The 27,565-nt window shown below is 39.4% G+C and overlaps 1 protein-coding gene across 9 annotated transcripts in view; it reads left to right on the top strand.

Moving 5' to 3' along the window:
- ZFAND6 (zinc finger AN1-type containing 6) overlaps positions 1-26,862 on the top strand; it is a 48,005-nt gene extending 21,143 nt beyond the window's left edge. For 3 of the 9 annotated variants that reach the window (XM_037910272.2, XM_043523545.1, XM_037910273.2), the window contains 6 exons: positions 11,083-11,253; positions 13,490-13,601; positions 16,469-16,569; positions 23,125-23,184; positions 25,131-25,244; positions 25,917-26,862. In XM_037910272.2, the coding sequence (XP_037766200.1) occupies positions 11,100-11,253; positions 13,490-13,601; positions 16,469-16,569; positions 23,125-23,184; positions 25,131-25,244; positions 25,917-26,065 (690 nt within the window). In that variant the 5' untranslated portion in view covers positions 11,083-11,099 and the 3' untranslated portion in view covers positions 26,066-26,862. Of the gene's footprint in view, positions 1-9,682; positions 9,795-11,082; positions 11,254-13,489; positions 13,602-16,468; positions 16,570-23,124; positions 23,185-25,130; positions 25,245-25,916 lie in introns of those variants that run through there. The other 6 variants (XM_037910276.2, XM_043523547.1, XM_037910275.2 and 3 more) reach the window with 5 other exon arrangements.
- The last annotated feature ends 703 nt before the right edge of the window (positions 26,863-27,565 follow it).

Below are 27,565 nucleotides of genomic sequence, written 5' to 3'. Positions count from 1 at the left end.
TTGGGCCACAATGTTATGGCTTCATCAGGACTTGTGTATAGTACTAATGCTGTACTTCAGTATTGGAAAATAGAGGTGTGTTGCTATTGGTACTATGACTTCAGTCAGATGATAAACAGCAATGTTTCTTGCCATTTCTGGGAACTAAAAATTTCCTGGTTTTGCTTTAAGATTAATTCTCCCACACTGCTTTGACAAGTTCACTCTAGGCTCTTTGGCCTTGTCTTTATTAGCTTTTTCTCATAAAATGTCCCACCAGTAGGACAAGGCAAACTGACTTGGAAAAACGTGATTTAAGTTTTTGAGATTTTACGGCCCTAACTCTGCAAAGTTATTTCTGAAGAACTTGGAAACCAGAAATATACACAATTTAAACACATTAACGATGTTATAATAGACATCTGAAACACATCTTGTGATTTTTATTTCACTACTTTGAACTGAGTATGTATAAACTGGGAAAGAACTCTGAGATTGTATAGTTGGACTGGGGCATTTGGTTTCCTATGCAGTGCAACAGGTATGTCAGATGCTTCAGTATAAAGAAGTGGTACTATGTAAAACCAATAGCTCTGTGTAACAGCCTATAGCTTCTGGAATTCTAACGTTTTCATGAAACACTTTTTTTTGTTCATGCTCTGCTTCTTTTAAATCTCTGGTGTAAACAAAATGTGATTTCTCTTAGTATTCAATAAAGCTGAGTGTGTGTGTGTTATTATGCTGATATTCCTAATACTTACACATCTTTCAGTAGATTTTCTCTGTCTTGATATGCTAGAGCAGCTTGACTAGAGCAGTGAAACTTTATGGAACCACCACTTCATTTTGTTCAATGCAGCTTGATATGAATACATTTTGTACAAAAAGTGATTTTGCTTACCACTTATATCCTCTGAGTGGTCATTTTTCAGAGTAGCAGCTGTGTTAGTCTGTATTCGCAAAAAGAAAAGGAGTACTTGTGGCACCTTAGAGACTAACAAATTTATTTGAGCATAAGCTTTCGTGAGCTACAGCTCACTTCACCTTAAGTGATCACTCTGGTTATGGTGTGTATGGTAACACCCATTGTTTCATGTTCTCTATGTATATAAATCTCCCCATTGTATTTTCCACTGAATGCATCCGATGAAGTGAGCTGTTGCTCACGAAAGCTTATGCTCAAATAAATTGGTTAGTCTCTAAGGTGCCACAAGTACTCCTTTTCTTTCTGAGTGGTCATTGTATGTAATTTGCTCTACCGGTATGAGATGAACCGGAGTTCCTGAAGTGCCTTATTTTCAGCAGCTAGGATCTTTGATCCTTAAAACAGTTTTTTGCTAATCTGTCTTATGTGAATGTTGAGTGTGGCTGTAAGTAGTAATTACTGTTTCAAAGTAACAGCTATTCATGGTGCAGTGTATGCAAAGACATTTGCTGAAAGCTAAATCTTCATAATCAGTGATTCTCTTAGTATTGATATAGAGAGTTTGCTTTTCTTGTAACTTTCTTTATTTTGTGTAGGAGTAGTAATGAAATATATGTTCAGCCAGTCCTGATGCAATCAAATTTTGAAGAGCACATCAGATTATGGTAGTAAGTAATATAGGGGCAGGGAGCGATATCTTGTTAGCTGTTGGTACAGCGCCTAGCTCAGTGGTCTACTATGACTAGGTGTGTTATATGGTAATACTACTAATTATAGTAACTTGTGTCCTAGCCCAGATCAGACATAATCATTGCTGATCTTTCTCCTCTTTCCTGCTGTCCTGTGGCCAGCTCATTGCTGGGATTGTGAGATCAGAGGTAAACCACCACTTGCATCCTTTTCCCTCCTTCTACCTACTGTCCCTACCCAGTTCTTTACCTGCTGACCTTCCACCTTCATCCTTACCTCCCTGCTTGTTGCTGTTTTCCCCTCCTTTTTGCAGTGTGACTGTGAACCAGGTAAGTAAGCCATTCATCTCCTCCCCTCCCATGAACAAGATCAGTGTGGAGATTTACTATGTTACTGGATTTTTGGGGGGTTCCAAATATGGACTGTATCAAAAAAACAGTCCTTATTGCATATTTGCTGGTTGCTGACTTTCAAATTCCAGTAAAATTACAGGAATTGGAGATTAAGGGGAAAACCAATTAGGATTGTCCTTTCCATCCTCTGCAGAGCTCCAACTAGGATAGGTCTGATATAAAACTTGATTTTAGCTGAAAGGCCACATGTATGAAACACGGAAGAAACACATCTTTCACCAGAAATTGACTGCATGATAGGAAATCATAAATGAATATCAGGTAGCTGACTTATTAAAAAGTGATTTAATAGAATACATTTTTATATAGTTTGTGGGCATTAATATGGAACATGAAATAGTATTGTGATTATCCAAACTAAGGCAATATGACTGCTTCAGTGGTTCAACATAATATTAAAAATTTATAAATCAATTACATTAAATATTACAGGAAGAAAACTGAAGATTATTGGAGTAAACAAGATTTTAAAATGTACTTTAAGTAGATAGGGAAGTCAGGAAGCTAGTGTGCATGTGTTAAGCTGTTTGTTCCTCCCCAACTGTGTGAGTAAATATTTTAAAATGTTGTCCTGCTAACCTGGATATTGAGAATTGACTTCAATGAAACTAGGTTTAAAACTTACTAAACCAGCATGGTTAATCTTTAAATTCTACAAAATTTATTTTGATGATTTTGTTTTAACTTTTTCACATAAAGCAAGCTCTCTCTACCAATATAGTTATCTGATTTGTAAGAACTAATTTACACACATCCATATTTGCCATATTTCCTGTATTGAAATTAACAAGATGGATCAAGGTCTAGGATCTAAATATCTAGTATTTCACTTAAAAAGCATGGCTTTGCCCAAGTTTCTTTCAAAAGTGTACGTGAAATTCTGATTTTACCAGAGTTTAGAATTGGTCTAAGGAAAAAACCTGACTGCTGTCTTTTGTGGGATCACCCCAAAATTAAGTGTTTTTGTTTTTTAAAATGTACAAGTTCTCTCCTGCTGTTTAGTCATGGGCCTATACAGTACTTCTGAGGTAACCTGTTCTCGGAGACTGATATAAACTCATAGCTGTTTTGTCTAAACTTGCAGCATTTGTGACTTCTGTGTATGTAGTCACTGTTTCCAGCTTTGGTCTCTTTCCCTTCGCAAGCAAAGGAGTTTGCATCTCTTGAATGTCAAAGTAGTAACATTTTATTCTGGTTCTCTTCATGAACGCTTATTGTTTTTTAATGTTTTTCTTTCAGTAGATGTGGTTAAGTCAATTACGTTCTTGGCCCTCAGTAGACTTGGCAGTTGCCTCTTACACCAGTTAGTTTCTCCTTCTCTAGAAGACTGGGTTTTATGTAGCAACTTTACATGTAACTCCTTCCCATGAAGTCTATCAACAAAAAATGGAAAGAGCTACTACACTTATAACTCCCATGTTTCCTAGATGAGAAAATCCAATACGATGTTTAGCTCAAAAGAGATTAATTTGTTCTAAAGTCGTGATAAAGAAGTCCTGTGTACAGTTGCTTAGATGTCTTGAAGGCAGTGATATTGCTCATGTGATACATGTAGTGAAAACAGTGTAATGTAATATAAAATATACACTTATTGTGTGTGTGTGTGTGTGTGTATATATATATATATATATATATATATATATATTATACATATATAAACAAACAGGATTTCTGTCCTACATATGAGAGAAATCCTTTTTACTTCCTTCTCTCCTCCTTACTTTTTTCTAACACCCCTTCACCTTTTGAAAATGCTGCACAAGTATGTGATGGGTTCTTATCCCCGCCCCCTGCTTTTCAGCGTGCCACCTGGGACTGTGGCACCACTGAGCCTGCCTGACCCACCAGCTTGAGTTCCCTTTACACTGTATTGCTGAGGCAAGCCAGCCAAACCCTCCCTCCCTCAGGCTTCAGACTGCTCTTAACCAGCACACATACAGGTAGGAACAGCTATACACACAGATGCTGAGATCAGCCCTGCATGGGAAGGCTCAACTAAGGAACTGCCCGGTACTCAAGTGCACACCCCCCTCTGGAGTGTAAACCCAAAATTATACCGTCTTGTGCTGCACAGAGAACTGTACAGTGTAAGCTTATGATATTCGCCCCCCCTCCCTCCAATGTGGAGAGGGGTATACACCACTTTCTGCCCCCAGGTAGGATTTATACACAAAATAATTTTAGACCAAACAAAAGCAAATTTATTAACTACAAAAGATAGATTTTAAATGATAAGGGATAGCAAACAGAAGCAGATGGCATATTTGTTTTATTTGCTAGGTAATCTAAGTTTAATATACTAAAGAAACTGGTTATAAGCAACAGATTCTCACCCTAACTTTTTTTAGGCAGATTGCAGAGATTCTTGAAGACAAGCCGCACTTGCTTGCGGCTTTAAAACTCCAGATATTCCTTTCACGGGCCAGACCCCCTCGAGTCTGGACTCAGCCCTTCTCTCTCCTCTTCCCCCCCCCCCCCCCAAAAAAAAAAAAAAAAAAAAAAGCTCAGTCTCTGTTTCTCAGGTGTTTCCAGCAGTCTTCTTTCTTGGCTGGGGAGTTAATGACGGATGAGCCATGATGATGTTACTCCCCTGTCTTGAATAGATTTTGGATATGGTGGGAATCCTATGTTTCCCAGTGTGGTTCCCACCCCCATTAGTGGAAAAATACTAGTATTATCATGGAGTCCAGTACCAAGTGACTTGGTCACATGACCCTGCAGCCAGAACTCAGAGGCTGTTTGTAGCATCCCCAGGAAGACTTCTCAGTGGGTGATTAGCATCTTCAAAGAACTATTGTTTTCCCTAATGGCCCTTCCCAACCACCATCCATTCTGTCTAGTGGGCATTCCCCAGATGTAAACACATTTGTAATAGATGCCTAGACAATATTCCTAACTTCAGATACCAAAATGATACATGCATACAAATAGGATAACCATATTCAGTAAATAATAACCTTTCCAGTGATATCTCACATGCCTTATCTAGTATAAAATACATCACAGTTATGCTATAATATCATATAACAATATCTCTATGAAGAATATGGTGGCATAATGCCACAGTATGCATTGCCCCTTTAATGCTTTTCAGACCCTCAGGACTTACCAGATAGTAATACCAATAGGTGCTATAAAGTGAAAATGATTTAATCATGCACATTGTCAAACATTGCTTCTGATGAGAAAATACAATATGAGTGAGCAGCACAAGTACTACCCTCAGCCACTGGGGTGGCTGAATGGGGAAGGATGTGTCTGCAGTTTCTTTTCCTGTTTTATTAGCAAAGGTAGAAGGTTACCATTAGCGGTCCCACAGTGGACCAGTCTAAGTGTGCTTGTGGTGGTGGGGGAATAGTTTAGCTACTTAATTTATTTAAAGTCTGCATTTAATGGTATTCTAGTCAGATTTCATTTCTCAAGTGAAATTTGAAATGGAAGGCTCTAACTAAAGTACTGACAATAGTCTTTGTTAATACAACAGGTATGTAGTTTAATGTAAGCTTTCTCTCCTTCATTCTCCAGTCCAGTAGTGATACTGTAGTATACTGATAACAACATGGTACAAATAGTATTTAGCTTTGTTATTGTAGTTGAGGCACCAGTAAATCATTCTTGTGGTCTGCTCCACTCTAGTGGTTATGGGGGCCAGAATCTCCATAAAATATATGGGGAGCACCTGTACAACTCAAACCTTGCTTTGGAACCTGAAGGACATCTTGGAACTGGAAAACTGTTCATGATTTGTATGTGCTTAAGCAGAGTTAGCTGATCTGCATCTGCATCCTCACTACACTAAATTTTATAATAATAGTAATACAGTAACAGCTGCACATATGATATACACTTACAAGTATGCAAATAAGGAATAGGGGCAAGGAGACATACCTCTGTTCTGGGGAGGAATGCTGGGAGAGTAAAAAGTGGAGGGTTTTTTTTGTTTTTTAAAGTAGATTAAAAACCTGAGGTTTAGACTAATCCTACTAAATGCCGCTGTCCCTGATCCTACTGATTGATGATTGAAGCCTATGAACACTAACAAGTATGGAGTGTTTGAGACCGGTAGTAACTAAAAGACCAAATGCACATACTTTTAAAGTTATCTGGCATCATGATCCATTTTACTCTCCATAACAGGATATACACCATACAACGGTACTAAGAATTATCTTACTGAACATAACCATTATGCTCAGTGCAATGCAGAGCCTTTTTGGAAGATCTAGTCCTTGCCCCCAAAGAACTTACCGTCTAGAAACTTACTCTAGAAACTTAGTCTGTTTTTACTTTCTTCGCTATTTCAAGTTTTTATAAATCAAGTTAGAAGTGTATAAAGATTCATCTGACACCGAGTGCTGTCTGCTACATGATGAAGTGTAAGAAAGGACTTACCCGTGAAAACTTTCTGTGCAGGAGAAGAACGATAGGAATTATAGGGACTGTACAGATACGTAAATTACATGTGATGTTCTACTGTAACTAGGAAGCCTATGAGCTATATTATTCCATTCCGTTATCTTTGTGCTGTGGGAGAGGAACAGATTTAGATGGATTCTTATCTGTCTTTCAGTGCATTTTAGCAGGTGAGAACAGAATGATATAGCACCATGCCACCAGACAGCGCTGCAGACCACTAGTGGTCCACAGACTACAGTTTGAGAACCACAATGTTAGGGGGTTTATCTAGCTGCAGTGACACTATTTGTTAAACGAGCAATGTATGAACAAAAATATCGATAGCAATAATAATCACTGTAAGTGTGTGGAGTGCTCAAGTTAGTTACTGAGGGTATGGCTAGACAGCTCATGGAAGGGAGCCTCCCAGCCCAGGTCGAGTTTTTAGTAGTCTTGCTCTTCTGTCTCTGATCTGTTTTAAAGAAAAGTGGTCACCCTCAACTAAGCCCAAGTTTTAGTTACATGAAGCATGAAACTTTAGACTGGGGTGGCCAAACTGCGGCTCATGAGCCGCATGTGGCTCTTTTAGAGACATTGTAGCTCATGAGCCTGTAGCCCATTGGGGGGAGTGGCTCCTCCCCCTCCGGGTCTGTGGGTGGCCAATCCGCCCCACTACAGCACCGGGGTTCGCTTGACATGGAGAATCAGCGGGCAACGAGAGACGTGAGCTCAGGCCTCTGATCAGGGCCAAACAACAAACAGCTACAGAGCCCCAGCCCCCGGTTGGGGCCGGGCAGTCTGAGGGCTCAGGCCTGCAATCAGGCTGAGCAGCAAACAGTCGGGCCCCCTGGCTCTGGCGGAGGGCTGACAAGTGCAGGCTTCTTGCCGAGGAGAGGGAGAGACTGCCACCCACTCCACTACGTCCCGGACCAGAGCCCTAGCAGTGGCAGAGAGGCCTGAACCTGAGAGTTACGAACATCTTGGGAATGGAAGTTGTTTGTAACTCTGAACAAAATGTTATGATTCTTTCAAAAGTTTACAATTGAACATTGACTTAAAACAGCTTTGAAACTTTACTATGCAGAAGCTTTCCCTTTATTTTTGTTAGTAGTTTGTTTAACATGGTACTGTACCGTATTTGCCTTTTTTGGTCTCTGCTGCTGCCTGGTTGTATACTTCTAGTTCCAAATGAAGCGTGTGGTTGACTGGTCAGTTCGTAACTCTGGTGTTCGTAACTCTGAGGTTGTACTGTATACAAAAAGTCCGGCGGCTTTCTCATGATAAAAATGTTGGAGACTTTATATATCTGAACTTGTAAGTTTTCCTCTGCTTCTTTAGTATCTACACAAAGTTTCCATGCATTCTAGAGCACTGGTAGTACTCCTATAGTAAATTGCCTGTATAAAATTGGTGAAAAAAGCATTGACTTTATTCTCTAGTTTCAAAGCACCTGCTGTTAGTGGTAAAATTATTTTATTAGTATATATTGACATTTCCTTGCTTGGAAAATGACTAGGATTGCTGAAACAGGCCTTTGGTCTCATGTTTACTATATTGCCTTGATCACTTCAAACCCATTCTGACATATCCACTGTTCATTTTATTTATAGTTTGACTATGCCTGTGATGAGGAAAACTTAGGAACATGGATTTGTCTTCCATACAGTCAATATCTGCTTTCCCCAAATGTCCATAGGTCTAAACCTATTGAATCATTCTTACTCGAATTCAACTGTCAAGTCTTGATAAGCTTCCAGTGTGCAACAGTATCACCTTTTGGGGTGGTGTATATTGTATACATTTTGAATGGACCATTGCAATGACTAGGCAATTGGTGATCCTGAGATTTGTTTATGCTAAATTTGTTTTTTGTTAGCTCATCCTGTTATACCAATAAAATAAAAACCAGCAGGATCTTATTAAAGGGGAAAAGGCAAAATACCACATTTATTGTGAATACAGAAAGAATCATAGTAAGCAGTTAGTTATAGCTATAACATTCCATTCAATCTCATATTTATTCACACAATCATTCATACAAACACACACAGAGAGGTTCTGCAAGGTTGTTATCATAGTTACCAGCCTTAGAGTTGCTCATGCCAAGCCACTGGCCAGGTGGCCTGGACATGAGGAGGGAGCTGGGCCTTGTCAGATGCTCATCTGATGCTCCCGGAAGTTGGTTTGCAGAATCAGACCCCAAAGTTCTCACTTTCTAGAGTCCATTTTTTTAGGAATTTGTTCCTATGCCAGTCTATGGGAATTGCTTCATCATGCTGTTGCTGAATCAGTCAGCAGATAGCACATTCCTGATGGCTCTGTGCTGCTAGATGTTATCTTGTTCTTTGGTTCTCCCATTCTTGAGGCTGTTGGGTGGATGCCCTCCAGGGGTCCTGTGGTTATTTCCACTTGACACCTTCTTCAGCCGATAGACACTGGATTCTTAGGTTGGCACCTCCCTGATCATTCAGTTATTATCCACACCAAGCATCCATCCCCATACATCCTCTATCTCTATTTTAATCACAATTGTTAATACAGCAAAAGGGCGGGGAGTCTCTGGGTGCTGTTTCTGTTGTTACAGAGTATTGCTTTGAGTCCTTCTCTCTCTCTCTGCGAATTGCTTTGAAAACAGACTCTGTCTTAGAATGTACTAACGCAGTTAGCAGCTTGCAAGTTTCACACATAGAGGGAGAGAAACAGTACCAAAAACCAAGAGACCTCTTAATTAGTAATACCCTGGAATTTAAACTATGGGGAATCAAACTCATTTGTGATTTTAATACAGAACTTCTTTAATATGATCCAACAATCCTTCCATCCCCAGCTATGTCTGTCTGTTTCATATTTGTGCCCTGTCACAAACCCAGATTTTTATGCTCCTGGGGGCACAGAGTAACTCGCTTGCATAATGCCTTGCACAAGGGGCATTTTGTTGAGTGGGGTCTCTAGGTACTATATTAGTACAAACAGTAATGGTCTGAAAACTTCTTAAATATTAATTCATAACATCTCCTTAGATTCGGAAGGTTGGATTCACATTACTTTAGACTCCTAATGAAAGGGCAGTCTCCCTACACTGATATACTTGTGAAAACTAAGCTGTAGAAGAAAGATGTTGTTCAGAAATTTCTACCATTGAAAATTTGTAAGGCAGTATTTGAAGACCTGTGACCATGAGGGGAAAACATTTGAGCATTTGCCAGATGTTTAAGAAGCTGAAGTTAAAAGATAAATTTGACTGACTCTGCTATAAGAGTATTTTTCCTTTCTTCTCTAGCTGAATAAATTGTACAGTGAGAGCATTTTATGAACCAAGCTTAAGCAACCTGATATCTGCCTAACAATTCTGTGGTATTTTGTACTTTACAGTCAGCTTGGCATTCTTTAAGGTAATGGCACATTGATATGATCTATTTGAAACTGACAGTGTAGTATTGACTAACCTTGAACTATATACTATGGTCAGTTTTGGAGGTTTGATTGAGGGTGAAGAAGACAAAGTGATTGTATTGAATTCATGTGTTACGGTCTGGATTCCAATAGCAAAAAGAAAAGGAGTGCTTGTGGCATCTTAGAGACTAACCAATTTATTTGAGCATAAGCTTTCGTGAGCTACAGCTCACTTCATCGGATGCATACTGTGGAAAGTGTAGAAGATCGATCACGAAAGCTCATGCTCAAATAAATTGGTTAGTCTCTAAGGTGCCACAAGTACTCCTTTTCTTTTTGCGAATACAGACTAACACGGCTGTTACTCTGAAACAGATTCCAATAGCTTAATCTAAGACTTGGGTCACTTGAGAACTGCTAAGGCAACTCATCACAAAAGTTCATGATAGAGAAGGCCACCTGAGCTTTTTAGCTTGCAAGACAAATGTTCCTTGTTAATGAGGAGAGAAATACAAATAAGAGACAGGGTAACTTGCAAAGCAACCCTTACCAAATTGACTACCACATACGATTTAAATTGTATGAAAGAATATTCTAAAAATGCAAAAATCTTGTTGGAGTTGAGGTATGGAGGAATGTATCTGTTCAAATGCTAGTCTTGACCAAAATGGTAACTTCTGAATATGAAAATCTAAATATGAATTTATAATGTAACAGATTCCTAAATTCAGAGAAATAGCCTGAAAATTTTTGTAGTTGCTGTTCATGATTAAATGTTGTGAAGTAAGCAGGAATATTTCTCTTCTTTAGTCTTCAGTTTATACTTTCAGAGTTTGAGTAGTGTCATGAGTACAAGCTTCAAAAAGTGTGCTTTCAGGGTGTAGGCTAGGAATTAATATAGTCTCTCTGAAAGTGATAAATTACTGAATGTTCCACACGAAAGTAAAAAACTGTTTGCTTATGAAAATGTACACCCTGCTGCACATTCATTTAAGATGGCTCAGTCCTGCACAGTCTTTACCACCAAAGTCAATGGAAGACACTCATTCTTCTGCAACTTTTGTTTTTAACCAGGGTCTTGAAATTTGGTGGTGGTTTTATTTTTTAAAGACACTGATTTCCATGAAACAATTGTAGAGAATTTGACCCAAAGATCCTTTTTTCTAAAGCAGACTTTTGTGCCTGGAATAGATGATGCCAAAGCAGTAGGAACCTTTGTATTTTAAAATGCAACAGTTGAAAATCGTCTGAGTTCATTAGATAATTGGCTGTGTGTGTGAATTTCAGGTTTACAGAAGAGGAAAATGGCTCAAGAAACTAACCATAGCCAAGTGCCTATGCTTTGTTCCACTGGATGCGGATTTTATGGAAACCCTCGTACAAATGGAATGTGTTCAATTTGCTATAAAGAACACCTTCAAAGGCAGAATAGTAGTAATGGTAGAATTAGCCCTCCTGGTAAGTAATACTAATAAGTATTAGATTAATATCTAACATCTTGATTCCCATTTGAGCAAACCTTGTGTGCTACATTTAGATTGAGATTCTATTCCTGTCCCTGCCTCATCCATTTTTTGAAGTGGGGATTTGATTGATTTTTTTTCAGCAGCCGATGATAAAGAATGAGAGAGAGGGCAATCCACTTACTGCTGCCAAAAAGTCTCTACTGTTTTACAGAATTTTTGAATCCGCTTTAAAATGAAATAAACATACTGTGGATAATCTTTTTATAAGTGTAATTGTAGTTTATATTTTTGTGCCTTGCATTTATTTCTGGCAAGATATAATAAGCACTAGGTGTCTAATATCACTATAAAAATGCTAGAAATTCTTTTCAGAGAAGATTTATCAGGAATTACTGACTCTACAGAGAACAACCTGTCTTGGGCAGATGAAAAATATTTAGAACAAAATCTAAATTCTGGAAGTAATTGGTGCAGTATTAAGATTGACACTTCAAACACAACTCAGGAAGCACTGGTTTTTAGAAAGAAAGGTTCCCATAGCCGTCTTTACGCTCACCTGGATTAAGACAACCCAAAGCTTTAGGCACGCTTCATGTGGGCTTCCTGCACTTCAGCCCTGCTCCAGGTCAGCAGCAGAGGCCCTTTGTTCCCTGACCACTTGGAATGGGCAACAGTTATGACCAGGGGCCTCTCCTTCCTCACGCTCAGCTGCCTAGAGGAGCTAGGAGACTCCTTCCCCTCTGAACCATTGGTAGTGTCCCCCTCATTCCAAGCAGTGGTGAAAGCAGCCGCAGGGTCCCACTAGCCCCATGATATGGTGGTCTTTCATGGTGTAGCTAAACCCTGGCCTGCTCTTGTGGTGAGTGTGGGGCCAGACTGGTTTTTTCATGACTAATGGCAGCTGCTTCTTCTGCTGGAAACTGCGTGCAGGCTCTGGTAAACTTCATGGTATGGATTACATTCAGGTCACATTTTTAAGCTTTTTCACAACCACCAGGGCTAGAGCCTCATTTAAACGGAAAGCTCTCGTTCTGATATCCCATGACTCTGGGATCTGGGCCCCTAGATGTGGACCTGTTCAAAGAGTTTTTCAATGGAATCTTTGTATGTTACTGCAATTTTATATTGACGAATGTTCCCTCTTGTAGTAGTGTGTGTTGCTTATTTCTGTGTGTGGCTTTTTGTGTTTTTGTTGTTTTGTTTTACAAAACCCAGGAGATCCTTCAGGAGTATAGTATTTGGCCTTAGAGAAGGTGGTTCTTCCATTTCAAAATTATTTCTTTTGGCCAGACAGCGAAAGTGTGGCAAGAATTGTACCTCTTTCAGTGGAGATGTCATGATTCGCTACACTAAGTGATCCTGGACGCAGTGCTTCTGGTAGTATGACTCAATGAGCTACTTGCCAGTTAGCTCAATAATAAGTTGGGTGAACACAGAGATTCGTCCATAGTGTTCCCATGGCCTAAGTCTCTCTTTACAATTGAATAAACAAATGAAGAAATTTGCCTTCTAGTACAGGCAGTCTGTTACAGACTTCTTTGGATGTAGACACAGTACAATATCTTCACAGAGATACTTGTATAGTTCTTTGTTGTATGTATAGCTGTGTCGTATGTTATGTACTTTTAACTACTTGTTGACTGGAAGTAGACCATGCAGAAAGCATAACTTGTGCTACTAAATGTCATTTCATGTAGGCCCTAACATTCTGTTCAGTTCAATGGCATGTTATTGCCTGATGCATTTCCAAAAGTGCAGTGGTGGATCCATAGTGAAAAGGGTTAAGTAAAATGATACCTGGATGAAAGATGTCTGGGCATACAGGGGAAGTTGGATACTGGTCCCAAATATCCTAAAATATCTTCTGTGGTATTGGTCTCTTACAAAAATGTGAAGTTGAAATACCAGTTATTCATAGAAGCTTTTGAGTAATTTAAAACAGTCATGCTTTCCTTTGTTTAATGCTGCTTTTTTGAAATATATGCAGTGTGGGCTTTCGTTGGACAAGGGTGGGAAGTGGGCAAATGTGACCAGACATAATTAATTTAAGTAATTACAGTACAATATAAATCCATTAAAATGTAGGCTCCGATTCAGCAAGGAATTTCACCATATGTTAAAATAGTACGCTGAATTGTGACCAGAGTGCAGAAGAATCTTTGTTATGGATAAATTCTGTAACTCCAGAAGGCAGTGAAACCCGTTTTACATAAGTGTTTTTCTTCCAGCAACTTCTGTCAGTAGTATAACCGAGTCTTTACCAGTACAGCACACAGAAGGCAGTGTCCCAGAAACTCCGTCAACATTAGACTCTACATCTACCCAGTCTACACAGCCAAGGTAAATTAGCTTGTCTATGCTTGTTAGTCAACATTTTACATACAAAATGATATAAACATGACTGTTTCAACTATGTCCTGAGGCTGAGTAATTAGGTATTAAAAATTGGGGATGAGAAATGAGCAATTTGATCTTGCATGCTTAAAGATGAGATTTCTTTAAGTAATTACCAATTACTATTATACAAACAAGATCATCTTATAAATATATTTGAAAACAAACAAAATTCTGATTTTTAATTCAAAGTCTCAAATACCAAAATCTCTGCAGTGACACCTCTCTGCTCATAGAGACATCATATCTGCACTAAAACAGTCTGTGAAGCCTCGTCACTCCACAACATGCAATTTGGCGGTTGATTTTCTGAGGGGAAACTATCTTAGAAATAGGAGTTATTAATTATATATACTTAAACTGGACAGGAAAGCTCTTCTAATTGCAGTTCTCTTTACTGACCCGCAATGTTCCATATTGAACTGCTTGCTTCAGTTCATCTCATCATTTCATCTAGAGGATAGGTTATTCAGAATAGGATACAGGAGAGTTGAGTTCTATTCTTAGCTCTGCTACGCAACTGCTGTCTCCTTCACCTCTGTCAGAATTAGTAAAGGATATACGTCTTTTTGTAAATCATTCCAATATCTACAAATGAAAAGCAGTATGTAAGAGCTAAATATTTACTTATTTATTTTGGTAGCTGCATTTCAGTGTTGAATGACATGAACCCAACAGCCGTTTAATTTTTTCAAGGACATTGGGATCTTTTGGCATGAAAGACGTTAGACAAGCAGATTATATTAAAATTTTAAGTAAATTGGCTTGCAATTTCTAACTTCATCAACCAAGCTTCTCCTTTTTAAAAATGTCATAATATAGACTACAGTTAGGTAAGACTAGAATCATTCGTTTATAGTCGTCTGAACACAACCAGTCCTAGTTTACAGCTTCTCAGTCAATATTTATGAAAGCTGTTAACTTGATAACTCATACTTGTAAACTTGAGTATGAGCTGAATACCATCTGCAGTGCTAGCTGATCTAGGAGCCTTTTATCCTTCTATTTCCAGCTTGGGTGGAAGGTTTGTACTTCATACTAATACTGCCTTTCTATCCAGTCAAACTGCACAAAGTTCATGCCAGGTCTGGAAAAGCGTCAAAGTATTATAGGCCCAGGGGCAGAGGAAAACCCTCTGAAGTGATGCAAGGCGCCTTTACCCTTCCCCCCTCCCCCACATCCTGGCTAGTATCCAGAGCCAGCCTCTTTCCTTCAGTCAGTTCTCTGATAATCTCTGGCTTGGTTGGCAGATTAGGTACTGGGCCAACGGGGCCCATGTCCAGGGTCACCAACCAAATGCAGGGTCCTGGAAAAATAATCACCTCGGTGCCCCCACACGCTCACCCGGTGCTTCTGCCGGGGTCTGGGCATGGGGCTTGCCCGGCTCCGCCTGCTCGCCCAGCACTCCTGCCAGGGTTGAGATGCAGTGGCTTGCCCCGTTTGCCTTGCGCTCCTGCCAGGGAGCGGAGTTGTGGCATGGGGGCTTGCCCTGCTCTACCTGCTCACCTGGCGCTCCTGCTGGGGAGCAGGGGAAGCCCCCGCAGCCCAACCCTGCTCCCTGACAGGAGGGGCAAGCCCCTGTGCCCTGACCCCATTCCCTGGCAGGAGTGCTGGGGGGGGGGACTGCAGGCGAAAGGGGAGGGGAGGGGCCCCCTGCTTGCTCTGGCCCAGAGCCCCACAAAATTGTAATCCACCTCTGGGTTAGTGGATTCCTAAAAGGGAAGTGGACTTGTCACCCTCAATGACTTCAGTAAGTTTCAACTTCAGTTTTATTTAGAAAAGTATTAAATTGAAAATAAAATTGAAAATCTAACCCCTGCCCTGTCCTCTAACAGCACCTGGGATTTTTGATATTTTCTAAGTAGTGCATAATTAGTGTGGCTGAAGGCTCAAGTCACAAAGTCTTATAGGCTTCTTTATGCAACAGGGGATGATAGGATGGAAGAGAAGAATGCAAGATGTTCTGTGGAAGTCCTAAGTATTTGAGTAGATTCCCCTATCTTCCTGGATTCAGGCTACAGCCTAATGACCACTCACAGGGACAAGCTGCAATTTTCTTACTCACGTTAAACACACCAGTATACGAATCTGAGGTTTAGTAGCCACTACGGTTACTTCAGCTAGTTGTTGGCATTACTCTTAACTAGGCTTGGAAGTATTAGATTATCTGTGAATTTTGATAAACATTGGTTTCACTACACGCGCGCGTGCGCGCGCGCACACACACACACTCTCTCTCTCTCTCTCTCTCTCTCTCTCTGACAAAATATTTCTATCAATAATAATCAAAATTTACAGATAGGCAAAGTAAGAAAAATCTGCTTGAGAATTTATTAGGGTTTGATTTAAGTATACATACTTTGTTTATTTTGATTTGGTTGACAATTTATGCTTTAAAGGTTATAAAGCTTTAACTATTTGAATCTCAATTCCTAGTGTCATTAAATAATAATTGTCTAATCCCCACCATAATTTCCTGAAACTATGAAAATTCAAATGGGTAAAAATAAAATACTTAAAAATAAACATCAGTATTATCAGTTAAAACTATAAGAAAATAAAAATTGAATTCTGCCAAGCCTACTCCTAACTCAAGTGTGTGCTACAATGGAAGCTGAAAATATTTGGCTTCTCATCAGTTTTTGTTTTTGTTTAAACACTAACTAGTGCTGTAATTTGCCACTGAAGTCCTTAACTTGTAAATTAAAAGATTTGGTACACTGCATTGTTGTCCTATGATAATATCTGAGCAATGTTTGTGAAAATAAAGCCTGTACCTGGCTCTTACGAATTCTCAACTGTTTTCTTCCTAGTCCTGTGTCAAACCAGTCACTTTTAACAGAATCTGTAGCATCATCCCAAGCAGAAATTACAGCTGTGGACAAAACAGTACCTGAAACAGAAGATTTGCAAGGTTAGTGTCTGAATTTGCATAATTAAAGCATGTATGAAATATATATGCTGTTTTTACACATTGACTAGTTTTATAATAAATTCTAACGTGCTTCATTCTGAGCAATGTAAAGACAATGTTGCATAAAGCTGAAAGAAAATGAAACATGGTATGCATGTGCTTTTAATGTGGAAATACTACACGTATCGAAACTTCAAATAAGGTTGACAAAAATGTTCACATTTCAGTTGACTTTGAATTCTAACTATATACAATGCGCTTAAAATCAGTGTGTGCCTTAGTGCTGGGTTTTTAACTGGGGTTGGGGAAATATGCATTTAGCTAACATTCTGAGTGGATTGATTAATTTTTACTAAAACATTATTAAAATCAGATTTTCACTGTGGAGTGATGAAAGAACTTGGTGCTGTTAAAAATATATATAATGGACAATGGTCTTTTAAAAAAAAAAAAAAAAATCTGCCCAAACTAGATGGTGAACTTTTTGACATAGTTTGGATATCAGTTGTAAATGCTCTAGCATTCTGTTTGCTCTGGAATATAGAGCTGGTAATCAGCTGATAAGAGCTTTCTCCTCCTGCCTCCAAGGCTTGCTCCTCTGGATACACTGACAGATGACCCTGCTTCCTCCTCTTCCCCTCCTCACCCAAAAGAGTGAAAAGTGTATTGTTGGTTGTTGTTTTTTCACCAGAGGTCAGGCTCACATAAATTAGAAACCCTGATACAGTAACTCGTCGCTTAATGTTGTAGTTACATTATTGAAAAATGCGACTTTAAGCGAAACAATGTTAAGCAAATCCAATTTCTCCATAAGAATTAATGTAAATAGGGGGTTAGGTTCCAGGGAAATTATTTTTGCCAGACAAAAGACATTATATACATATACAGTATACGTTTTAAACAATTTAATACTGTACTCAGTAATGATGACTGTGAAGCTTGGTTGAGGTGCTGGAGACAGGGTGAAAGAGGGTGGATCATCCTGCTGCTCCTCTTTCCAAAGTGCTGGGGGGTGCTCAATCCTGGCTCTGCCCTAGGCTTGCCCCCACTCCACCCCTTCCCTCAAGGCCCTACCCCCACCCCGCCACTTCCTGCCTCTGCTCCACCCCCTTTCCCCTTGAGCGCGCCGCGTCCTCACTCCTCCCACCTCCCTTCAGCCTCCTGAATGCCGCAAAACAGCTGATTGCTGTGGGTGGGAGGCACAGGGAGGGAAGGGGAGGTTGCGTGCCGCGTCCTCGCTCCTCCCCACCCCCATAGCCTCCTGAATGCTGCAAAACAGCTGATTGCCGCAAGCAAGCGGCATGGGGAGGGAGGGGGGAGTTGCTGACCTGCAGGGCCGCCGGCAGTTGGAGGTACTGGGGTGGGGAGGTGGATGGGAGCTGATAGGGGGGCTGCTAGCCCACCCTGGTTCCGAGCCCCCACAGTCAAACAACATTATAAGCAAACATTGTGCAACTTTAAATGAATATGTTCTCTAATAGATCAGTTATGTAACAATGAAACAAAGTTAACCGGGACTACGTTACGTGAGGAGTTACTGTAATGGGAATTTTCCTGTGCCCAGTGCTTGAGGAACTCTGGACCTTGTGGTCTCCTACCTCATTTTACTGCCTGTTTCACTGTAAGGATCACCAGCACCTAGTAACTACAGATCTAAACCATGAGGACCCAGACATGGAATTCCCTGTCACAAGCAAATTCATAAGTGCTCTCCAGTGGTGGCAGTCAGCCCTCTCTCTCTTTTGAAGGGAGTTCCTGTGCAGACCCTTAGACTGTACACTGCAAACACAAAGTTGTCTGTTCACTTCCAGGTTTTGCAGGTAACAGTTAATTTTTTTGTTTAGATGCTTAGCAAATAAAATAATTTTTGCTGGGAGCTAGCTATACTCTACACAAACATGTTTTCAAGCTAGTGTAACAATTTTGTGAGGTAAGATAATGTAAAAACATTTTTTTGAATGAAATTCACATTCATGCCAGTAGTTGGAGGATCTATTAGAATCTCTTGGGGAATACAAGGTAATATTAAATTCAAAAAACTGTTTGTTTGATCTATAGTAGCACAGTGCAATTTACCCATTTTACTCACCCCAGCTTTCTAAAATTCCTACTTCTAAGAAGGAATTCTTGCTTTGTGCATCAGAAAGTTGTACCTGTTCACCTTAGATTAAGAAAGCTTCATGTTTTGGTAGCTGCTTCAATAGATACCATAAAAATAGCTTGTAATTTCTGATCAAAGCAGTGTGGGGAATTAGTGCCAGATTGAAGCATTAGTTCATTATTGCATAGAACACTGCATCAGCTGAGAATTCAAAATGAAAATATACTGCACAATATAATCAACATAACCCAAATATAACCATACCTCAGTCAAATAAATCATTTGACGTTTTTGAGTATGTTCCATACTGGTCATTTAATAAAGGTTAAGGTACACACTGTTTTTTGTAGGAATCTAAATTGGTTACTATTAGATTTGTATAACAGAACACACAAGGCTGCGTTAATGGGTAGGTCTGCACTTAAGGCAGTGTGCAGAGTACAGACATTGCATACCCAGCTAGCACAGGTATAAATAGCAGTGTAGACACTGAGGCACTGCTTAGGCGAGTAAAGAGATGCCAGAACCCTAGGATGTATACCCTGCATGGGTCTCTACATGCCCAAGCTGAGCCTCTACATCTACACTTTGTTTTTAGCAGTGTACTGCCCCACTGCAAGAGCCTTTCACTGTCACATGTAGCTACACACAGCATTGTGGCTGCAGCCTGCCTTTCCCTGTGGCATGTGGCTACGCATATGCTATAGGCAGCTGCAAGCGTAAATGAGAGCCTGGACAAATCACACTTACTTAGACACTCCTAGAAGTTAAAAAAACAAACTAGCAAACAGACACATGGAGTATTATTTGTATTTGTGCAGATGATATGTAACATGTCAGGCAACCTAGGTAAAACTGCAAGGTTACAAATCCCTCAGATGGCTCTGAGTTGATCTGGTCTGTGTGGCTTTGCCCTTTATACACCCAAGTTTGTGTTATGTCTTGCAAAACAGATCAAGGAAGAGGTAGGAAATTTGAGCGAACCTGGCTTTCAAATAGTCAGCATGTTCTACAGTTTGTTTACTCAAACTGTTTGCAAATATTAAATACTGTAGCAAAGCCAAAAACATTAAATAACTCTAAAAGCAATTAATTGTGAACATTCTCAAATCTTATGAACATTATCCCTAATATGACAAGATAAAATGCATTAAGATAAAACCTAACTTTTTTTTCCCTCATGAGGTTTTTGCCCTAGAAATGTTCAGGTAATAGTCAGACTTTGTTTTCAGATTGCTGAACAAATATTTACTAGAATTTTTACCTTGCTTAGTTTTCAGAGTCTTTCCTCATCTGTAAAATGGAGATTAATATCTGCCTACCACTTTGCAAGTTATAGTGCTACAAACCATTCATTATTGTCATGTATGCTCCCTGCTAAATGCAGGGTAACACAGTAATACTTTTGTTCGTGTGCAGTTAAACTCTCCAATATTCTTTGACTTCTTCTGACTATAATGTAAAGGTCACTTAAGGGCATACATAGCATAGTTGGTCTACCTTTTTTCTTGCTCTGTGGCAATATATGCATAACTTTTAGGATGGGAGTGGGTTTCAACAAGTGGTAGGGTTGAGAGCTTTTTTGATACGTGCACTCAACGTTATGGTAGATACATTGGCCCAGAACGGCAAAAGATTGAGACCAAAAAAACAGGTGCTCAGGCCTCCTCTGTAGATAGCTAGGAAGTAGAAATAGTTTGATTTAAGTCACTGGGCATTGTGTACCATCATGAAACTTGACTGAGCTCAATGAAAATGAACTTGGCAAAATGTATGAAAGGTCTGTCTGTCTCGTCTGACCACTGGAAGGTGCCCACTTTTGACGCATGTCTTGGTCTGTCCAGTCCATAGGTAAATAAGCTTTTGAGCTGGACTATTAATTAAAATAAAAATGGACTAACTACATGGAACACGTTGTATGCAGAATATCTTAGATAAATGGTATGGTGCTCACAATATCTGCTGGTGTGACTGAAAGCACATGTAAGTCAATGGAAACATTTCCATAGACTTCAAAGGGCTTTGGATCAGAGCTGTGACAGAACTGCTCATATTCAGTTTGCATATATTGCCCTTACTGCTTAAAAGAGCACTTATATTGCAAAAGGCAACATGGAGCAAAATTAGGGAAGCACCCTAGTGGCTCCACAGTTATGAATATTTTGTGTGTTCCATTTAGAGTTGTGCTAAAATCCCTTAAACAGAAAACCTGACATTGATCATTCTAAAAATAGATTATTTCAATAAGGAGTACAAACCTGAAATTTCTAGGCCACTGTCAGACTCCTAGGAGGCTTGCTTCAACCAATATAAGATGACAACTGTCCTTTCAGGCTTTCTTGAACTCCTGTAGTTTAACAATGATAACAGTTATGAACTTCAAATTTCACACAACATTTTATGTTTCAGACCCAGCATTACATCACCTGGGAAGACTTAAAGTATCCAAAGATAACACTACTCCATCCTGTGCTTTTTGTTTTCCTCTCTGCAGTGGAAACTGATAGAACAATCTTTGCAGTCTACTTCCATTTTACTTTGTCTGGCTCCATGTCTTCTGCACCCTTCCCCAGTTAGTCTCTCCAGCAAAGCTCAGATTCCCAGCAGAGCTGCCCAGTGTATCTCCATAAGTATATTCTCCAGCGAGCTCCTCCCTGTCGCTTCCGAAACATGTATCATAGTACACTGTGCCCTCCACCCCAAGTCTCCTTTGGACCTGCTACAGTTAGCTAGTGAGACTCTCAATCTGTTGAGCTAGCCAGTGGGTTCATTGGATTAGGGCTTCTCCTTGGCAAACTGTAGGAGAATCAGATGGTGAAGTTGTGTTTGTACTGTTGTACAATCTCTGCATCTTAAGCAAAGCCTCAGGTAGATCTGCACATTGAGATGACCCTTTACCTTGCAGATTTAGGATGTACAACCGGTCCTATAGAAATTGAAAGTGGAAGAGACCTTTTTGGTCATTGGAAGTGTTCTTTTCAATATATTATACTTCTAGCCTCATGTTTTTGAACGTTAACTATCAAAACTGTTTGAGTTTCTGGGAGGGAGCATTGGAGGCTCTTGATTTCTCTGTGTATTAATCAGGTAAAGACATTATCTGGTTACTGCATGACCCTTCTGGGCTTTGCAGTCTAAATACTTAGTACTGCACCAGCCATTTTCACTCCTTGCTCAGGTGGGTCCCCAGCCTTGTTGCATTAATATGGGATTCTCTTGTTGGACAGGCCCAATTAGGCATACAAAAGCTCTCCTTTGCAACTTGCTCTAATACAGGCAGCAAGCCCTGCTATGCCTCCAAATCTCTGGTTTATGTAATTAAGATTAATAGTCATGACTCCTAGGCAAGTCAGAGATCATTTACTTTATAGTGGGGCTGTTTTACACAAACTCAGTGCCACAGTTCAGCGTATTCTTGCAAGAGTTGGGTTCAGGAGGGTAGTCTAGAGGTGTTACTTTGCTACTGCAACTATAGTGCAAGGAGGTGTTACAGGCCAGTAGGGCTAGAGTTCAAATTAGAGGTTTAAAGGTGTCTGAAACACACATTATAAGGGGGCTGCTGACTTTCATGTATAATGTAGCTACATGAAACTTTGAAACCCAAGAATAGGGAGGATGTAACAGGGAAGACGTGCTAGCAGAGTGTTGCTATGCTGCTTTCCCATTAGTAGTGTTTTTTGTTTTGCTTTTTAAATAAGGGTTGTGTTTGCTTCCACTGTTTCCCAAGCTTTTTGCTACTTAGGAATCCACCCTCCCTCTAAGAAGACTGGATTACGCTGGGGAGGGAAGTGTAAGTGGCTTTAACGCTATCTTTCCAATACCCCCCCGATATTGGGAGCTACTAGGGCCTCAGTAGCCTTAGTGCTGCTGTAACACAAGTGGAAGCTAGATCAGCTTTAGTGCTTAAGAAGTACGGAATGGAATGAGGAGGGGCAGAGGATTAGGCTCAATATTCTTGCATGAAGGAAAACTTTGGCAGTGCCACTTTAAATAACTGGTAAGTGGCAAAGTACGTTGCCTCTCGCTTATTTCTCGCCTTCCCCTGCTTCACGCTCCTCTGACCTTTCTTGTGCTACTGTTGCTGCAGCCAAAGAATATTTTAAGATGTCCCTTTAGCCCATCCACTGCTGAACAAGCAATATAAAATGTAGTGTTTGCAGCGATCATAGACTACCCGTCATAACTCCTGAAATGCAAGTAGTTAAAACTAAATAGAAAGTGCAAACAAGTAATTTAAAATGAGCACAGATTATTAGGACATGTAAATAAAATGGATCTAAAATGTCCCATCCCAGTCAACGTCGGTGGACCTCACCTAGAGTATTTCAGTAGGCCATATGGGAGAGGACTTGCTGATGGATATTTTAGATTTACTTGATACTACAAGGGGCTCAGAAACAGAGTACACTTTGATACAAGCATAGAAAATAATGTAGATGATCCTGACTTCCTAGATGAAGGCTCCAGAGAGAGAGGAAAGATGTATGATACAGATTTTAAACTATGTACTATAGGTAAGTGAAAGTTTTACTTAAATACTATACATTTGGTGACACACACATTAGGTTATATAAAATTCTTTGGTACAAATGTGTCATGATGGTAATATTGCTTTATAATGGAATGAATGTCTTCATGGATATGTTTCATTTATATATTTATCCTCACTAGGTTAACCTTTCAACCAAATTGATGTATTTATTTGCATTAGTCTTTGCTGTAACAAATCTTTATTTTGCAGCTCGCTAATTTTCCTTAAATAGTAACTTTTAGATAACTCACTAAAATGAGGTTTTTCCTCTCTTGCGCACACCTTGCTGCTATTGTACATGCTGTTGCATGTCCTGCTTTGTCCCAAGTCTCTTTGAGTAGATCCGTGGAGTTGGTTACTTTAGAATTTCATCCTGTTTAGTCCTAAAAGACTTAGATTCTTCTGTTTTGCATCCAAACTTATTTTCCTGCCTCTTGTAACCTTTGATTTTATTAGTTTTCAACATGTCAGATTGCCATTCTACAAAGTGGTCTTCTAGTTAACAAACACTTGACAGTTATAGTTGGACCACTGATAATTTCAAAGTTGTATGTACATAGTAAAGACACCCCAAACATTCAGATACTATTGAGGGTGAAAAAGTATGAACTGTCAGGTGAGTCTTTAGGAGTAGTAGTGAAATTGGTAGAGAGCTGTTAAGTGATACTTCACCGTATCTCTGACAGATTCTGCCTGGTAAGCATGCAGCTGTGTGTGTATTGTCAGAAAAAGTAGCCAAGTTGCAGACAAACGTTTAGGACTACTGCTGTATCCCTTCTTTAGTAATTCATGTGATTAGCCCTGTTTTTGCTGGCACTCACCCAGTTGCGGCCTCCTTTCATTCTTTCTCTGTCCCTTCCTTTACACACCCTATTTCTTCTGTTCACTTTCCTACACCGTAGGCAGTGAAAGCTTGTCCTGTTGTGACCTAGCAGATAGCTGGTAGGTAGTGTTTGTCTTACAGACCCATTTAAAACCAGGTTAATTTCCCTTGCTGTCAGTTTTGTAAGTTTCTGATACACCAAGGTGTAGAGAAAAGGGCAGCAACTGAACAAAATACCACTCCTGTTTTTCTTGGGTCAGGCAATTTGTTCAGTTGTATGTTCTCTACTCGGATTCTCCCATATGCAGCCCAAGTCTCTTTCAGATGTGAGAGAAGATTAGAATTGCCTGGAAACATTACAGCTCCACCTTCCCAAAAGGATGTAGTTTTCATTTCGGGTAATTCCTTTTCCCTCAGATTTCATAGTTAAATTCTTTTCTCCATTGGCAATGGATGTCTTCAGCCTTCAGTAGCATAAATCTGACATACTGAAAGTTGTTTGATCCAATATTGTTATCCTCCATAAGATAGCATTGTGAGGCAGCATTGCGGAAGGGAGAAGTGTTTTATTGAACTCTGGTAAATTATCTGTGCTTCTCACTTGACTTGAATCAGCTTTGAATACTGCTAATTGTAACAGTTTTATGGAACTGTTAAACCTTACACTTGCATCTTGCCAAACTTGGTAACTTCACAGCCATTTTTAAATCTTGGTTTTTGAGATTTAAAAGGAACAATGCGTGTATATTTAAACCTTGGTCTTTCTTTATCTTACTAGTCCTTACAGTAGTTTGTAGGTTATGAATTGTATATAAAACATTTAGCACTGTCAACTGACTTCTCTCTTGGATGAGTCAGATTGGATAATTAAATTTAGAAAGAGGGAGCTCAAGTGCACTTGTTGTTGTGTGATGCAGAAATATTGCTAAAGCAGAGTTCCACACATGACTGGATTGTAGATTATGGACGGAAAAATTGATTACAACAAGGTTACAAGTCCCAGAGCTTGAATTTACAAAATAGGCTTCAGATTTCTCTTGTGGCTCAAACAAATCTCTTGCAATTTTTTCCACTCTTTTTTCAGTGTTTTATCTCTTTTATATTAGCTTTAGTGTCAGAGAGTGCAGAGTCTACATCTGAAGAACAAGACAAGTCACTTGACAAACCAAAACAGAAAAAGAATCGCTGTTTCATGTGCCGGAAGAAGGTGGGACTTACTGGTAAGAAATATTTCATTTTCTTTCTTAGTCCAAGACTAAGTTATGCAATTAATATCAAAGGACCAAATTCTGCCTTCAGATTCACATGTGGGTTAGTCTGTTGACTTTGATGGATTTGAAGTAAAAGTTGGCCCTAAGGTGTTTTCAACCAGTAGCTCTTATTAAAGAGGACTTTTCATATGTCCTTGTGTTTAACTGTTTCATTTATTAAGCAAAATGCTCTTCATTACAAATGCTCCTGTTTGGGAGCTCTTATATAATGGCCTGGAGAGTTGAGGTAAATGTAATAGTCTGCTAATTAATCAGCCTTCATAATGAAGTGGTATGATTCAGTTTAAGTATTTGAAAATCGCTTGAGTCGTTCCATTGCTTGGTGACTGAAAAAATGTCTGCAGTAAGTCTTGAGGGACTGTATTTTTGTAGTGCTGTATAGCAATGCATATTTGAAGTGAGGGCTCTTTATAATAATCACTACAACAAAGATTTATAACTTTGGTGCTTTATATGTCAGCAATTTTGGCAGCAGAAACTGGCTTTGACTGACTGACGCTGGTAACTGAGATTAGTTGATACCGAATGTGAATGTAGTATTTAGGATATTAAAAAGGCCAAACCTGTAGAATTAAGTCATCTTTAGTGTCTGTCTTAATAGATCAATATTTCTGTTTACAGGGTTTGAATGCCGGTGTGGAAACGTTTACTGTGGTGTGCACCGTTATTCAGATGTACACAGTTGCTCTTACAATTACAAAGCTGATGCTGCTGAGAAAATCAGGAAAGAAAATCCTGTAGTTGTTGGGGAGAAGATTCAGAAGATCTGAACTGCTACTTCTGCTGGAATATAAAATCCCCTGACCATCTGCAGATTAAATTGACTTGAGCTTTTTCCTTAGTCATCAGGAATGTAGAGCAGTGTATCTTGCCTAGACCTTTTAATCATGCATGTCATCAGAAGAATAGATTTTTGTTTTTGTTTTTTGTTTTGAAAATGACTCTGAACATTTATTTTCATTGCAGTTTTCTGTGGCTGAAGACTTAAGTAAACTTTACAAGTATTATCCTTTAAGATCATTTTAATTTTAGTTGAGTGCAGAGGGCTTTTATAACAAACATGGAGAAAACATGGGAGGGCTGTGCTTTTCCAGTACAAAACATGCATGCATTAACTTTGCAGTTTATTTTCTTGTTGTATATAGCTTTTCTCTGCAGCACGATTTCTTTTTTGGTAATGCCTCATGGCACAACTAGTTATCAGTAACTGAATGTATTTTAATCATTATGGCTGCTTCTGGTTTTCATTAACAAGAAAGGTTATACATGTTAGCATATTAGCTTGTTTGCACCCACTACCTATTTATGTATGAATCATTTGTAATGAGTGAGTGTGTGCTGAGATTATAAGTTTGTGTGGTTTTTAAAAAAAAATTAGATTTTGTTTCTGTGTGTGTGTGGGGTCGGGGTAGGCTAGTATGCACTTCATTGCTGACTGAAGATTTCACTGGGATTACATTCATCAGTCTGTATGTACACAAATATGAAGAATGATCTGAAGTAACTGTGCTGTATTTATGTTTATCCACGTCTTAACTTTGATTAAATAAAATTTTAAAAAATTGGGGTATTTTGTGTTGATCACTGGTATCTGTCACGCTGATTGCTTTTCAGCCCTTTATTTTGATTTGGACCTCTTGTCTCTGGTTTCTCCAGGTACAATGCATTCTGATACCCTTGTAGATCTGAATGGCAATTAAATCAACTTTTATCTGAATTTATTTTACCTACTGTTACAAGTAACACCTACCTATTGAAAGACTGGAGGGAATAAAGTCATTATCGGCATTCTTAACTTGTCCATTTGAAAACACTTTTTGTATACAGTCAGTGATTTTTTTTTCTCCCCGCTTGTCTTTTGCACAGCAACAAGATATATAAAAATGCGCTTTAAAATAGGTAAATGTGATCATAAAAGGTGACAGGGAACTCCTGGGGCAAGTGAGGCACGTGAAATTGTTTTTCATCTAGCCTCGTGAAATTGACTGGATCAGAGGTTCCAACATTGCAGTTGGTGGGAGCCACTTCTGGCTTGGAGAACCAGGCAGTCACAGGATGATGGCTCCTCATGATTTCAGTCTGCTAAATTGCATTCAAAGTAGCCAAACATATATTGTTATTTTTCCATGTAAATAGTTGCTGTAGCTGTTGTTAATTTGTGATGATTTAACATAGGGGATTTGGTCTGTGCAGTTCTGTTTGGGAGAGCTGGCCCTTGAGACAACTTCTTCATTAAGATGTGATCTACGCTATACAAAGGTTAGAAACCC

This window comes from Chelonia mydas, chromosome 10 (assembly GCF_015237465.2).
Source record: "Chelonia mydas isolate rCheMyd1 chromosome 10, rCheMyd1.pri.v2, whole genome shotgun sequence".
In the NCBI taxonomy this organism is placed as follows: domain Eukaryota; kingdom Metazoa; phylum Chordata; order Testudines; family Cheloniidae; genus Chelonia; species Chelonia mydas.
The sequence above is the reverse complement of the archived record's forward strand: the minus strand, read 5'-3'. Positions and strand labels throughout refer to the sequence as shown.